General features: G+C 36.1%; 1 protein-coding gene across 4 annotated transcripts in view; it reads left to right on the top strand.

Moving 5' to 3' along the window:
* The window catches only part of ATM (ATM serine/threonine kinase), a 77,542-nt gene extending 64,153 nt beyond the window's left edge, over window positions 1-13,389 (top strand). For 3 of the 4 annotated variants that reach the window (XM_066989821.1, XM_066989822.1, XM_066989824.1), the window contains 13 exons: window positions 515-628; window positions 1,020-1,178; window positions 2,449-2,587; window positions 2,950-3,032; window positions 4,253-4,393; window positions 5,336-5,452; window positions 6,639-6,788; window positions 7,877-8,042; window positions 9,292-9,378; window positions 9,461-9,575; window positions 11,147-11,210; window positions 11,740-11,876; window positions 11,996-13,389. In XM_066989821.1, the coding sequence (XP_066845922.1) occupies window positions 515-628; window positions 1,020-1,178; window positions 2,449-2,587; window positions 2,950-3,032; window positions 4,253-4,393; window positions 5,336-5,452; window positions 6,639-6,788; window positions 7,877-8,042; window positions 9,292-9,378; window positions 9,461-9,575; window positions 11,147-11,210; window positions 11,740-11,876; window positions 11,996-12,179 (1,656 nt within the window). In that variant the 3' untranslated portion in view covers window positions 12,180-13,389. The remainder of the gene's footprint in view (window positions 1-514; window positions 629-1,019; window positions 1,179-2,448; window positions 2,588-2,949; window positions 3,033-4,252; window positions 4,394-5,335; window positions 5,453-6,638; window positions 6,789-7,876; window positions 8,043-9,291; window positions 9,379-9,460; window positions 9,576-11,146; window positions 11,211-11,739; window positions 11,877-11,995) is intronic. The other variant, XM_066989823.1, reaches the window with a different exon arrangement.

The raw sequence follows: 13,389 nt of genomic DNA, 5'->3' as shown, positions 1-13,389 counted from the left end.
AACCATGGACCAGAAAGGTTCTCATTGTCAGGTTGGTTTTTTTGTTTCTGCAGTGATGCGGGATATCTGTTAATTCTTGCATGAATGATATGTATTTATAACAGACATCTGTGCATAATTTGTAATTGCTTCATTTTGTGTTAACTTTGTATTAACTTTCAAGAGTAGAAAGTGATCCTTTACTCATATTTTAACACACAATTGCTTATTGTCTTAAACTAGGTTGTAAATTTTTTTGTTAGGAGTGCTCCTTGCCATAGTGAATCTAGAAATGTGGGCATTCTGAATTAATGTATCTAAGCTCTGCTCTAGTACAATAGCAAATAGTACTTTCCTCATCAAGGACATTCAAGAGGCTTGAACCAAGATGACGTGATACTCACTTGATCACTCAGCAACAGTTACCCTGTTAAAAAAAAAATGCAAAATCAAAATTTCTAACCTGGTATTTTATGATTACAGTCTTTTTTTTGGTGTTTAACACAGCTTTCTTGCTGAATTTTCTCTACTACAGAAAAATGCAGAGAAAATCCCTTCATACAAGTTTTTGCCTCTGATGTACCAACTGGCTGCTCGAATGGGAACTAAGATGATGGGTGGTCTAGGATTTCATGAAGTTCTGAATAATGTAATTTATGCTTTTTTGTATCTAAAGATATCTTGATTGGTTTAATGATGCATACTCCTAAATAATATGTATCTTCCTTTGTGCACCTATAGCACAATGAGTTATGGAGGTGGTGATGCAAAATCAATATTGTGGGTGGAGGGAGAGAGAGGATTGGGGAATTCTCATTGCTACTTCGTTGTTTTTGTTGTTGTATAAGAATAGTCTTATGCATGTATAGAAATGTACCTTGAATGTATTACAATTCTGGAGGTAATGTCTAAGTGATATCACTACTCTTTATTTCTTACGAAGAGCCTTAGTAGCTCAAAAAAACTAATTATGTTAATTAAGTCATTTTATTTCTTCTGTACAATTTTCAATAATGGGATCTTTTTGTTTTCCTTGACAGCTGATGTCTAGAATTTCACTGGATCATCCACATCATTCTTTGTTTATAATATTGGCTTTGGCAAATGCTAACAAAGATGATCTCCTGACAAAACCAGATTCAACTAGAAGAAATAAGTTAATTAAAACTGCACCAAAAGAAATCTCCCAGCTTGATGTGGTAACTATAAAAAATTCTATTTCACTGTATTCTATTCAGTTTTGTAAAAAAAATATCTACTTATTTATTTCAAGGGCTGTTTTAGTGTAGAATTCAGCAGCAGAAAGAGTGGGAAGAAAGAAGTATTTTGTGACAAAAACATTCTTTTGCGTGTGAATTGGTGTTTACTGTTGACATTTTTTTTTACTGAGGCTAAACAAAACATAATTAACATTTCCTGCAACAAATGCCCCCAATTATTGCACAGAATTTTGTGATGAATGTCCTTGATGAATTATTCTCTAAAAGGCCCAGTAAGTGTCTAAAAGTTGCAGTAAATGTTTGAGTAGGATTATTGTTTATTGTTAAAAGTAAATACTGAGCATCTTTCTGCTTTAAGTGATAACGTGTTCTAAGTGTTTAGCCATGCGCAGTATACCTTTTGTTCCTTTGTATGACTTTAATTTGCTAAAAGCCATGATGAAGTGTAGTACTGAACTGCAGTTTCATGTTAATGTTGTCACTGTTTAATTTTTGTTGGAATCTGCCAGTGGAATCATCTTGTATCTGGATTAATGTCCTTTTTCTGCCCATCTTTATAGTCCTGGCATGGATGTTTGTCATTGCCCTCTTATCCCTCATTGAATGTTTTCGTAGGTCTCCCGTTTCCTTCTGGAGAGGGCCCACAATTTCCCTAGTCTTCCTTTTGTCACCGATGTACCTATAGAAGCCTTTCTTGTTGCCCTTGATGTCCCTGGACAAATTTAATTCTAACAGGGCTTTGGCTTTTCTAACCCAGTCCCTGGCTGCTCCAACAATGTCTCTGGATCCCTCCCAGGCTGTCTGTCCTTTCTTATGCTCTCTGTAGGCCTTCTTTTTCTGTTTGAGTTTGCCCGGGAGCTCCTTGTTCATCCATGTAGGCCTCCTGGCGTTTTTGCCCCACTTCCTCTTTGTTGGGATGCATCACTCCTGTGCTGGGAGGAGGGGATCCTCGAATATTAACCAACTTTCGTGGGCCCCTCTTCCCTCCAGGGCTCTTTGCCCCATGGTACTCTACCAAGCAGATCCATGAAGAGGGCAAAATCTGCTCTCCTGAAATCCAGGGTGTTGAGCTTGCTGTGCTCCCTCCTCGCTGCTGCCCTCTGGATCCAATGGTGATCTTTAAGGTCTCTTCCAACACAAACCGTTCTATGATTCTAATTGTACTTAAATGACCGCATGTTACTATGCATCCTTAATCTTACAAGATGTAGTTTGCAATTGATGTTTGTATTTTATTTTTTTTTTTTAGGACAGGATGGAGGCTGCTAGCAATATAATCAATATCATAAGAAAAAGGAGAGCTCGTATGGTTAGAGATATTGAAACCCTTTGTGATGCTTACATCATATTAGCAAATGTAGATGCTAGTCCATGGAAATCTCAAAGAAGTAAGTCTTGAAAAAAAGATTTTCATTTTCAATAATGAAGATATATATATATATATATATATTCTTGGATGAAAAAAATATTTCTTAATACTTGTATATAGTTAAAAGAGATACTGTAATAACGTTGTGCCTTTTGATAAATGTAGAATTCAGTCTGGATTAAAAGTTGTAGTAGTTGCTCGTACTGTAAGGTATGGACTTCATGAGTATGCAACTCCATAAAACTCCAGTTGTGCAGTGGTCATTTTCATCAGCTCAACAGACATATGCAGTAGGATTTTGTGTCCCAAAAACTGTTTTTGTGAACTTCAATGTGTGTTTATAATTCCAAATGTAAAGGTATGAATTCCGTTTAATTACAGAAGGAATAAGTATTCCAGCTGACCAGCCAATTACTAAACTGAAAAACCTGGAGGATGTTGTTGTCCCTACTATGGAAATTAAGGTGACTGAAGTTGAAATAGTTATACATTGTAATATCAAATCTTAGATCCAAGTTTCTCTAATGACAGTCAGAGCATTTCTCTCTTCATCTTCCCATGTTCTTTACAGGCCAGCCTATCTGGGTACTTTTCCTGTGAGGTGGGAGATGCGGGGTGAGATCCTTCCCTTTGGAAGGCCTTTAGAAATTTTTAGAAGACCGTGACCCCAAAGTCTAGGATAGCAACTTATCATAGAAAGATGATTTTGCCACTGTTAGCACTGGCTAGTCTTTCATCATCAGAAGGGGTGATGAGGCACCTAAACAACAGAGAGGATGTGGGAATCGGAATCTCTTATTTTATAGGTGCTAGCTCAGAGTTTTAAGGAGGCATTTAATGTACATGAAGCTGTGAGATTAAATAGATCTGCCTCTTCTGCTGTTCCTAGTTGGCCAGCTTATGTGCTTTAGCTCAGTAATTTAGTAATGGTAAATGATCTGTTCCCATTAGCACGAGTTGTCGATTAGATGGGTGCGTCGGCACCCATTCTTATATGCCTGAGTAAGTGAGCATGCTTCCTCTACCTAGGAAGCTTAGCTGTTTGAGGAGTGTAGAGTTGTATTTTGGGCCAGCCACCTAAAATGTAAGTGTTTGAAGCTGAGCTTCATATGTTGAAGTCCCCCTGGCTATCTCTGTACATCCGAATAGAACAGGCCAAGGGAATATTTTATGCTATTTGACTTCAGAGGCCAGAAATTGCCGCCCATGCTAAATAACATTTGTTTGTAGGGCTCCTCTTGGTCCCTGCTGTTGCACCCTTGTGAGATACAATTGTTATTGTCTTTGTTTTTCTTCTTCCCCTGTACAATTTACCTGAAACAGAAGGAGGTCTGTAATATAAACAACTCAAATGCAATTTCCTTACAGCTAATGGAGTAGGGTTGCTTTGTGGCATGGGGATATCCAGGATGGTTTAAGATACAGACCATACAGATTTGGGCAGTTTTAGAATTGTAGTTTGGGTTCATTTGCAGGCTAATGTAAATCTAATGTCCTCCAACCATATATGAATATTTTCTGGGAGAACGCTAGTTGGCACAGGCTGAAATTGAGTTATTATTCCTGTAGATGACAGAACGTTTATATTAATATTTAGCATATAGTTCGCAAACAAATCATTAATGCTTTCTCTGAGGGAAATGGAGATCGTATTTTTATTAATTTTAAACTAATATAATTTCAGGTGGATCCCACAGGAAGATATGAAAATTTGGTGACAATAAGGTCCTTTAAGCCAGAATTTCACTTAGCAGGAGGCCTGAATCTGCCTAAAATAATAGATTGTGTAGGATCAGATGGTAAAGAAAGGAGGCAGCTGGTTAAGGTAGGTTCTGTCTGTTGTAGGGGCATCTCAGAGATTTGGCATGTTGGAATCTTTTTTTAAGTTCTCATGTCAGTTTTCTCTGGTATCACTCGCGTACTAAATGCAAAATTCTCACAGTTCAGTGTCAGTTTTCTCTGTTCAGGGCTTTAATAAAGGAAATCACAAAGTATCTCATAATATTTAATATTTTTGTAAATATTGTCAACAATATACAATAGCTTATCTGACAGTTACCAGACCTGCTGACTTCTGTGGTCATGTGACTAGTGACCTGCAAAAATAAAAGCCGTCAGCATTTTGTGTAAAATACCACCCTTTTTCTTTTTTCCTCCCATGTATAAATATAATTACGATTCAGAGACAATTGAATACATGCATGTAGACACACAAACCTCTAAACAAAAAATTTTCATTAAACTCAGTTGATGTCATTCTGTCTGTCCCTCATGGCTTTGTAAACATTCATCAGCTGCTGCAAGAATTCTGACTTGCTGTTAAGTATGGGGTAGTTTTGAAAGTCTTAAAGGGAAGCCTGAATCTCCAGATGTGCATTCCTTAAGCAGAACTGCAGTACCAACTGATGCTGCTTCAGCCGTGTGCTGGATTGCTAAATATGGTGAATGCAACACCTTTTTTTTTTTTTTTAAAAAACAAAAAAGGTACCTTAAGGAATGTAGGTTCATTGAAACCTTAATTGAATAACATTTGTGAAAAAAGAGAAGAAAAAGGTGATAATTTAAGTTAATTATAATTAACTTAAACAACTGAGTACTATTAGAAAACCAAATGTAGACATTGATTACATTTTATTACAGTTGATTATTGTGGAAAAGTAACTTGTGTTTTGTGGATTTATTTTTTCTGTGTATTTGAAAGATGCAGAACAAGAAGTCGTATACTGAAAAAAGTGCTCTTTAACTGCTTTTTCTATTTATACTACAGGGACGTGATGATCTGAGACAAGATGCTGTTATGCAACAGGTTTTCCAGATGTGTAATACATTGCTCCAGCAAAACACTGAAACACGAAAGAGAAAATTAGCTATCCGAAGATACAAGGTAACCCTGAACAGATGCTGCAGCAGAGGAATAAGTACTACTGATACTGATAAAGCATATTTTCCTATTCTTCTCTTCTTAACCCAAAGACAATTTAAAAGCTTATCTTTTATGTGGTGTTAAAAGTGTCACTGTGCCTTAAAGTGTAGAATAACCTAATTATTACATTTTTTTTCAAATCCTTAAAAAAACCTGCCTCTCAATGTATATTTAAATATTATTCAAAGCTTTCTGTATATTAACTTATATGAACTTTATATGAACAGAAATGAAGTCATTCGCTGTCTTTGAACTACAAGTTGCTTATCATTGAAATTGAGAATAGAAGTTTGTTTATAAATTCTTGTTAATTTTAGTCTTGCACTATTCCTTCCAGTTGAATCCAGAAGACTGGTCTAGCGTCTGTTCATGCAGAATTTGAATTGCAGAACAGTTTCTGTTGGAATTGGGAATGCGGCAATAAATTCTAATTATAAACATAGAAAATGTATTTAAACAGGAACTTCCCCCCCTTTTCGTTTTTTTATGTGTTAGGGATTATTATAGTAATTGTGATGGTGACCTGAGTAAGTGCTCTAAAAGTATAAGTTCTTGTCCTTGACAAGTGAGAAATGTGTGTATTCTGGAATTTCTAAAGAAAAACTGCTAGCATAGTCTAAGAAGTCACGGTTTGATTCACATTCTTAAAATAGTTCTCAATGAAGATGCATGTTTGCACATGTGTAAAAATGAATGAGAGCAGGGAGGAAAAATATGAGGGGTTATATTATGAGATAACGAGACTTCCATAAGAAAATAATAATAAAACAATAATAAAAATAATGATAAAGGAAACAGGCAGTAGCTATTTCTCTGAGGCCCGGAGATTGTTCATTCTCAAGGCAAGTTGTGTCTTCTAGAATACTAATCCAAACAAGCAAACTGAGTAGGTTAACTAAGTTGTACTGAAGTATGTAGTGAAAGGTCCTTTGGGCTAAAAAAAACTTTGCAAGTATATGCTAGAAGAACCTTGAGTTTATGTTATATATGCATACCTATACAGTAAAATCATATATTTTGGCCAGCTATATGGTTTGATTTTGTGTCTTTTTTAAACAAACGCAAATATCCACCAATGCTCTGCAGTATGTATTCGTAGCTGTGTGTGTGTTTCCCTCCCCATGCAGCACTGGTTTTGTTTTCACAGGTAGTTCCCCTTTCTCAGAAAAGCGGTGTTCTGGAGTGGTGCTCAGGAACAACTCCCCTTGGGGAGTTCCTTGTGAATATCGAGGAGGGAGCTCACAAGAGATACAGGCCTAAAGATTACTCCAGTTACCAGTGCCAGAAGATAATGATGGTGAGTCAAAATAATTAAAGAAAAATATCTAGCTCATATTCTGCTACACAGAAAAGGTTTCTTTAAGTATTAAAGGAGAAAATAAAGTTATACTTTTAGTATATAACAATGGTATTAATGTATCTTCACACTAATCTGAATGCAGCCTGGAAAGAGTCTTTACAAAATAAAAATTGCTGAATGAATGTTTGCTGTAGGAAAGATTTTGATATAGCTAAATCTCCAGGAAATCTGTGAAATGTTTTCTAGAATATAAATACATTGGAATACCAGAACGGTCGTTACAGAGACCCAACAGATTCAGTATAAAGTTAACTTATAAAATTAACTTATGCTTGTCATGTTTCTCATTGCATTGAAAAATAATTTTGTTTTCATGAATAAGCCAAAATGCTAGATACTAATCCTTGGGGAAAATGGGTTTAGAATGCAGCTGAGACGAATGCATGTTCTTAACTGCCGTAAGGCAGTGTGAAGAGGTCTGGCTCCTCCTGTGCGCTGACATCCATGTACAGGAAAAAGAAAAGACTAAAGGAAGACTAAAAAGAAGAGTAAATAATGACCACTACCATATGTAAAGGACAATAAATTGACTCAGCACGTCACTGCAGACAGTTTTACCTGTTGCTTTACTTAGCCACAATGTGCAAGAAAATAATTTCTTTTAAATCTGTATAGATTTAACAGGATAAATGTGTGCTTAATTGTGGCTTTGTACAGCTTTTGCATGTGACTGAATGAGTGAGAATGACTTTCTCACAACTGTGTGAAGCCATCAGAAAAGCAACAGAAGAGGGTGTGGGGGAAGTATGTCTCAACAAGATGCATTTACCTGTATGTAAAATACATGCAGCCACTGAACCAGAGAAATGGGATGTGTTTTTCATATGTAGCCCATGAGTTGTGTATGAAAATATAATTGTTTAGTAAAACAGACAAATAGGTGCATTAATGATTGCTGGAAAAAATACTGTTCATAGCTGAGAGAAATGAGTGAGAACAGCATTTGGGAGAGGGGGGAAGGGGTAGGGCTGTATTTCTCTCCAAAGCAGTCAGTCATGGGAGAAACATTTCGTGTGCATTTAAAGGATGCGCAGAAGAAACATTCTGAAGAGAAATACAACATCTTCATGAAGATCTGTGAGAATTTTCAACCTGTGTTTCGTTACTTCTGCATGGAAAAATTCCTGGATCCGGCTGTGTGGTTTGAAAAACGGTTGGCATACACTCGCAGTGTGGCTACTTCTTCTATAGGTATTGTATTGAACTATTAACATGGCTTTTTTAATTAAGTAAAAAACCAGTTTATACCATTTCAGATGTAATGCTTTTCAGATTTTGTCACCTGTCAGAAAAAGTGGGGGGGGGGGGCGAACAAAAAATTTCATCAAGAGCACCAGCACTATTTTAAGAATTAAAATTTCTGACACCCCCCCTCCCCTTTTTCTGCAGTAGAAAGACAGAATTAAATTGTTTCTTTATTTTTCTGTATATGTGGTTTGTATATTTAACCTCTGGTAGTTTTTACCTGACTATCTGACTATTTCAGTTATTGTGCTTTAAGATTTTTTCATTTCATCTGTATCCTCAAATGTTTTAGCTGAGTTGAAAGGCTTAATCTTTTACTTCCCTTTTGCTGGCATCATTAGGTATGGCTGAAATGGTTATTTAAGCTTTGGCATTTTTCTGTCTCCATAAGTAAGTATAGACATACAGATTCTGGATTTCTTCTGGATGACTCAGTTTCATATCATGTCTCTGGAAGATATTTGATAGTATATTGTATACATTACAATAGACTGTATCTTATATGTTAGCATATTGTTTATACACTCCCTTTTTGCTGAAAAATTAAGTAAATCTACTGTCTAGCAGAATTAAGATGAAAGAATTTTATAGGAAATATTAATCTATGTCTGTTAGATAGGGAAAAAAAAGCATCAAGGTTTCATTTGAAGGTTTTCTAAATGTGAGGACAGTAAAGCACTGAAATAGGCTTACATGAAAGATCTTATAATTTGGAGATTTTTAAAACCAAATTAGACAAGGATCACTTAGGAACTATTTAGGTATAGAGCTGCCCTGACTGAGTTATGATTATATGATACTGTGAGTTAAAAGGTTTTCTTAGAAATTGTAATAATAAGAAACCCCTCACTTTACCGTGTACTTGCTTTTTATCTTTAATTCAAAATTGTGAAATTGTTTGTTTAACCTGTCTACAGGGAGAAGTGAGCAAGAAGTCTGTGAAATAGATAAAGCCATCTGGTTTTGTGCATCAGAACTGCCATTATGCAATTGCATTCAGTCAACCTTTTTCTAAAATTTGTGGAATGACATTTGCTCTTTACTGGAGGAATACATTTACATGGAGGAAGAAATAGTCTCACTTTTAATTTGTTTCCATGTGTTAAACTGATTTGAATAATCTTCTCTATGTTAAATGATCCCTGTTTCTTATGGCACGTAAATAATAGTTTCAGAACTTACCTTTTTCTTTTAGTTGGCTACATACTTGGACTTGGAGACAGACATGTTCATAACATCCTGATAGATGAACAAACTGCAGAACTAGTGCATATAGATTTGGGTAAGTGGGACAGAAAAGAAAGCTTTCATTTTTATTTACTCGAACTTTTTTTTTTTTTAACATGTATTATTTTTTCATTTAGGAGTTGCTTTTGAGCAAGGTAAAATCCTTCCCACACCGGAGACTGTTCCATTTAGATTAACCAGGGATATTGTAGACGGAATGGGTATTACTGGAGTGGAAGGAGTCTTCAGAAGGTAAGTGATCCTATATGGCATAGGGGTAAGGAGGCAGCGGTGTACTTATGGCATTATGATTGTTTTATGTTATGTAGTCTCAGTGCTTGAGGGGAGACTTAATTTCTGTTAATAATATCCAAAACTAAATGCTACCCTCTAAATCATACACTGTTATTCATGTACACAGATAAATATTCCATTATTGTTACCCAGTGTATCATATTCTTCACTAAATAATGGGTGAATGTCACCCTCTTATGAATCTCAGGGTTGGCTCAGTGCTTCTAAAGGCTCCACAGCTAAATGTCATCCTTCAATTTACACTGCTAGGATTTGTTTTCTTCAGAGCTATGTACTTCCTTTAAAACTATACTATATATCCAAGCCATGAAGTTTCTTTAAATTATTTTGTTCTCTTATATCTGTTCAGTTTTTTTATTTTTAATTAATTTGTGGTCTTTTTCCTCTTTCAGTTCATTTATTTGGTATCACTTGGCAAGTGCAAAATATAAATCGCACAATAGATTTGAGCTGCAAGACAGAAAACTCCCCAAAGGGATGAGTTTCTGTTAACTTCCATCTTATTTTATGCTAATGACCTGAGAGGGCCCTAAAAAGCAGGTCATTTCTCTCATTGCAGGCTTTCATGATATTAACGCTTGCAAGCCCCGAATTCCATGTCTTTGAAAAACATGTAATGTAAGCATTGTCTTTGTAAGGTAGCATTTAATAAGTCCTAATGCACATTTGTACTGTAAAGGAACAATCACTGCCACTTCTATTCTAACCATGATGCTCTCAAATTCACCATTTCTTGTTACTTCTGAAACTTTTGTCCCATGCTACAGAAAAAAAGTGAATTGTTTGTCTCTAGCAGAAGTAAATACAGTTTCTGGTGCAGATATTGTTTCTGCCTTAGCCATACCGACCTGTAAGTAACCGTATAGGTGTAAGCGTATAAACAAGGCATCTCAAGATTGGGTGTGAACACAGCCAGTTAACTTTGTAGTGTATGTTCCGATCCTGAAGTAGGTAAGGAGGCCGACCCTTTCCCTGAAGAGTACCTGTCTCATAAGGAAAGTTTCTTATGACTTTCAGACGCCTAGTTCAGCGGGGAGCGAGTGTAAATAGCAACTTCTACATCTAAAGCTGTTGGAGAGATTTCGGAAGTAGCTTAATGTCTCTGGCCACTGGCTCTGCTCATTTCATAGGAAGGTGCCCTGCCAAGATTCTCTGATGCCTTACAGAGCACCTCCGGCACGCACATTTTCACCCAGCCAAGCAGTACTGCCATTGTGGCATACCACAGCAATCAGTGGTGGCTCAGTGGTTAATTCTGCGTATAGAAACAGTTCAGACAGTGAATCTGGTAATTTCTTTCCCATAGGGAATTTATCAGTTCTGTATATATTCTCCTTATGGTCATATAGTTCTAAATTTCTCCTTTTTCTCTACAATGGAAACAAGCAGGTTACTCATATGTTAGAAACTAGCTTTTAATAAGAGTACAAGTACCCATTTCTAAAATGAAGAAAATACCATTTTATTTTACCAAAAAGAATCTAAAAATACAGTAAAATATTTTCTAGATGCTGTGAGAAAACAATGGCTGTTATGAGAAATTCTCAAGAAGCTTTGCTGACCATTGTAGAGGTAACTATTTTTTCATTCTTTCCGATAGCAAGCTGTCACAATATCTTCAATTTCTGGTCTTTGTTGGTCTTTGTATTGGAACACATTACTATACTGTTTAAATTTATATTTATGGTTTGTCTTTCTTTTTCTTTTCTATGTTTTATTCTTTGAATTTTCATTTAGTAGCATTGGTCAGATTTGTCAGTTCATGCAATCTTCAATAAAATCAAGACCAGTCTGTACTTTCTATGGGAACTATTTGTTTCAGGCATACACAGTTCTCCCTGTTCAGTAGCTAAAATATTTCTGGCTGTGAATGTCAAAACTGAGTCAAGTATGCACAGTACAGACACCTGCAAATGATCAGATGTTATTTCATCGTTATATTGTCTACTAAGCATTTTAGCCCAATATTACTGGATTTTCAAAAAAAAAAAAAAGTTCTAATCTGGTTAGCATGAACATCACCAACTGACTGTTTCTGTTAGGGCACTGAGCTAGCTGTAATTAACAGTTTAAATTAAATAGATGCTTATTTACTGTGTAGGTGCTGCTCTATGATCCCCTCTTTGACTGGACCATGAACCCCTTGAAAGCTTTGTATTTGCAGCAGAGACCAGAGGATGAGGCTGACATGAGCTCCACACTCGGCGCTGATCCACAAGAATGTAAAAGAAAAGCCAGGTGAGAGATTTACTTTTTTTATTGTCTGTTGCTGTGCTTTACATTTGTATTGCTGAACATTGCTCGTTGTGGTCAGGACCATACCTAGCGCCACTGTTTTTCTGTCTTTTTTCCGCCAGCAGCGATGACCAGAGTTTTAACAAAGTGGCTGAACGCGTCCTGATGAGACTTCAGGAGAAGCTGAAAGGCGTTGAGGAGGGAACGGTGCTCAGTGTGGGAGGGCAGGTGAACCTCCTCATCCAGCAAGCCATGGACCCTAAAAACCTGAGCCAACTCTTTCCTGGATGGAAACCCTGGGTGTGACTTGGGAGGTTCTAGTATGCTGTTAGAAGAAACCTATTTTTAAGCAGCAAGTGTCTGTGAACATTTCAAGTTTGTATTTCCCAATTAAACATTGGATCAGGTCAACTCTAAAGGTTTATACGTATTAGTAATAGGTGGATGCTTTGGGGACGGCGTGTTTTTTTTTTCTCAAGAACCTGTTACCAAGAAAGCATTCTGTTTTTCCTCCACTTCCGTTCACCATACAGTACAAAACAGCCAGTGCTGTGACATTCCTTATGACTTGCAAGGACTTTGCTCAGGCACGCTGGATGCATAGTGTTCTTTACCCTGAGATTCATCACCTTTGTCTAGCTGTTAAACAGCTAGTCTGGCGTACGATAATCCAGTATGGTGACACAGCTGGTCTGAAAACCAGGAGTCATGAAACGACTAGATAAAGTGCATTTCAAAAAGGAGGGGGCATGCTTTAAAGATAATGCTTTAATGACACTTGACAAAAGTGTAAAAGAAAACAAGAGAACTTTATGTTTAAAGACTTGAAAGTTGTTTTTTTTTAGCTTTGTTAAATGGACAATTTTTTATAGAGATAAAGTCATTGAGTCAAGTGTAATACTGCTGTTTTTTCATGTTGAAATTATGCTTGTACCTAATTTTTATAGCGTTTCTTTAATGCTATGAAACAAAAAAAATCTTAGTTTTTGTAACTCTAACTCCTGTGACTGACTGTACAGTGAAGCCTAGCATACGAGCTAACCCCTCTAAAGTAAGCAGTCATTCTGTATCTGGAATACCTTTCAGAAACATTGAAGTTTCATTTTGAGCACACAAAAAAAGATTCTGAATGTACACATTTTTACAGAAGGCATTGCTTCTTTTGAAATAAAAAATAATAATGAAAAGGATAGTCTGTGAATATTGATAATGGAAGAATCCCCTCAAATAAGTGTCACTGGTATATTTAATAAATCTTTCTGAATCATTTCTCTATAAAAATATGAATAAAAATTGGTATACTCTCACATTATCCTAGTTTAAACTTTATGCATTTTTGCAGCGGTGTAAGTGAGGAATTTCTGGTCTCATTAACATTTCACTGGTGTTTATTTTATTCTCACAGTTTTGATGCTGCTGCTTTGTTTTATATGTTATTGTCAACATAGCAAGATGAATCTTTTGTATTTTGTTTTCATGAAGTTGGCATAAATTTCTGTTTATGTTTGGAACCAAA

This window comes from Anser cygnoides, chromosome 1, assembly GCF_040182565.1.
Source record: "Anser cygnoides isolate HZ-2024a breed goose chromosome 1, Taihu_goose_T2T_genome, whole genome shotgun sequence".
NCBI lineage: Eukaryota > Metazoa > Chordata > Aves > Anseriformes > Anatidae > Anser > Anser cygnoides.
The sequence above is the reverse complement of the archived record's forward strand: the minus strand, read 5'-3'. Positions and strand labels throughout refer to the sequence as shown.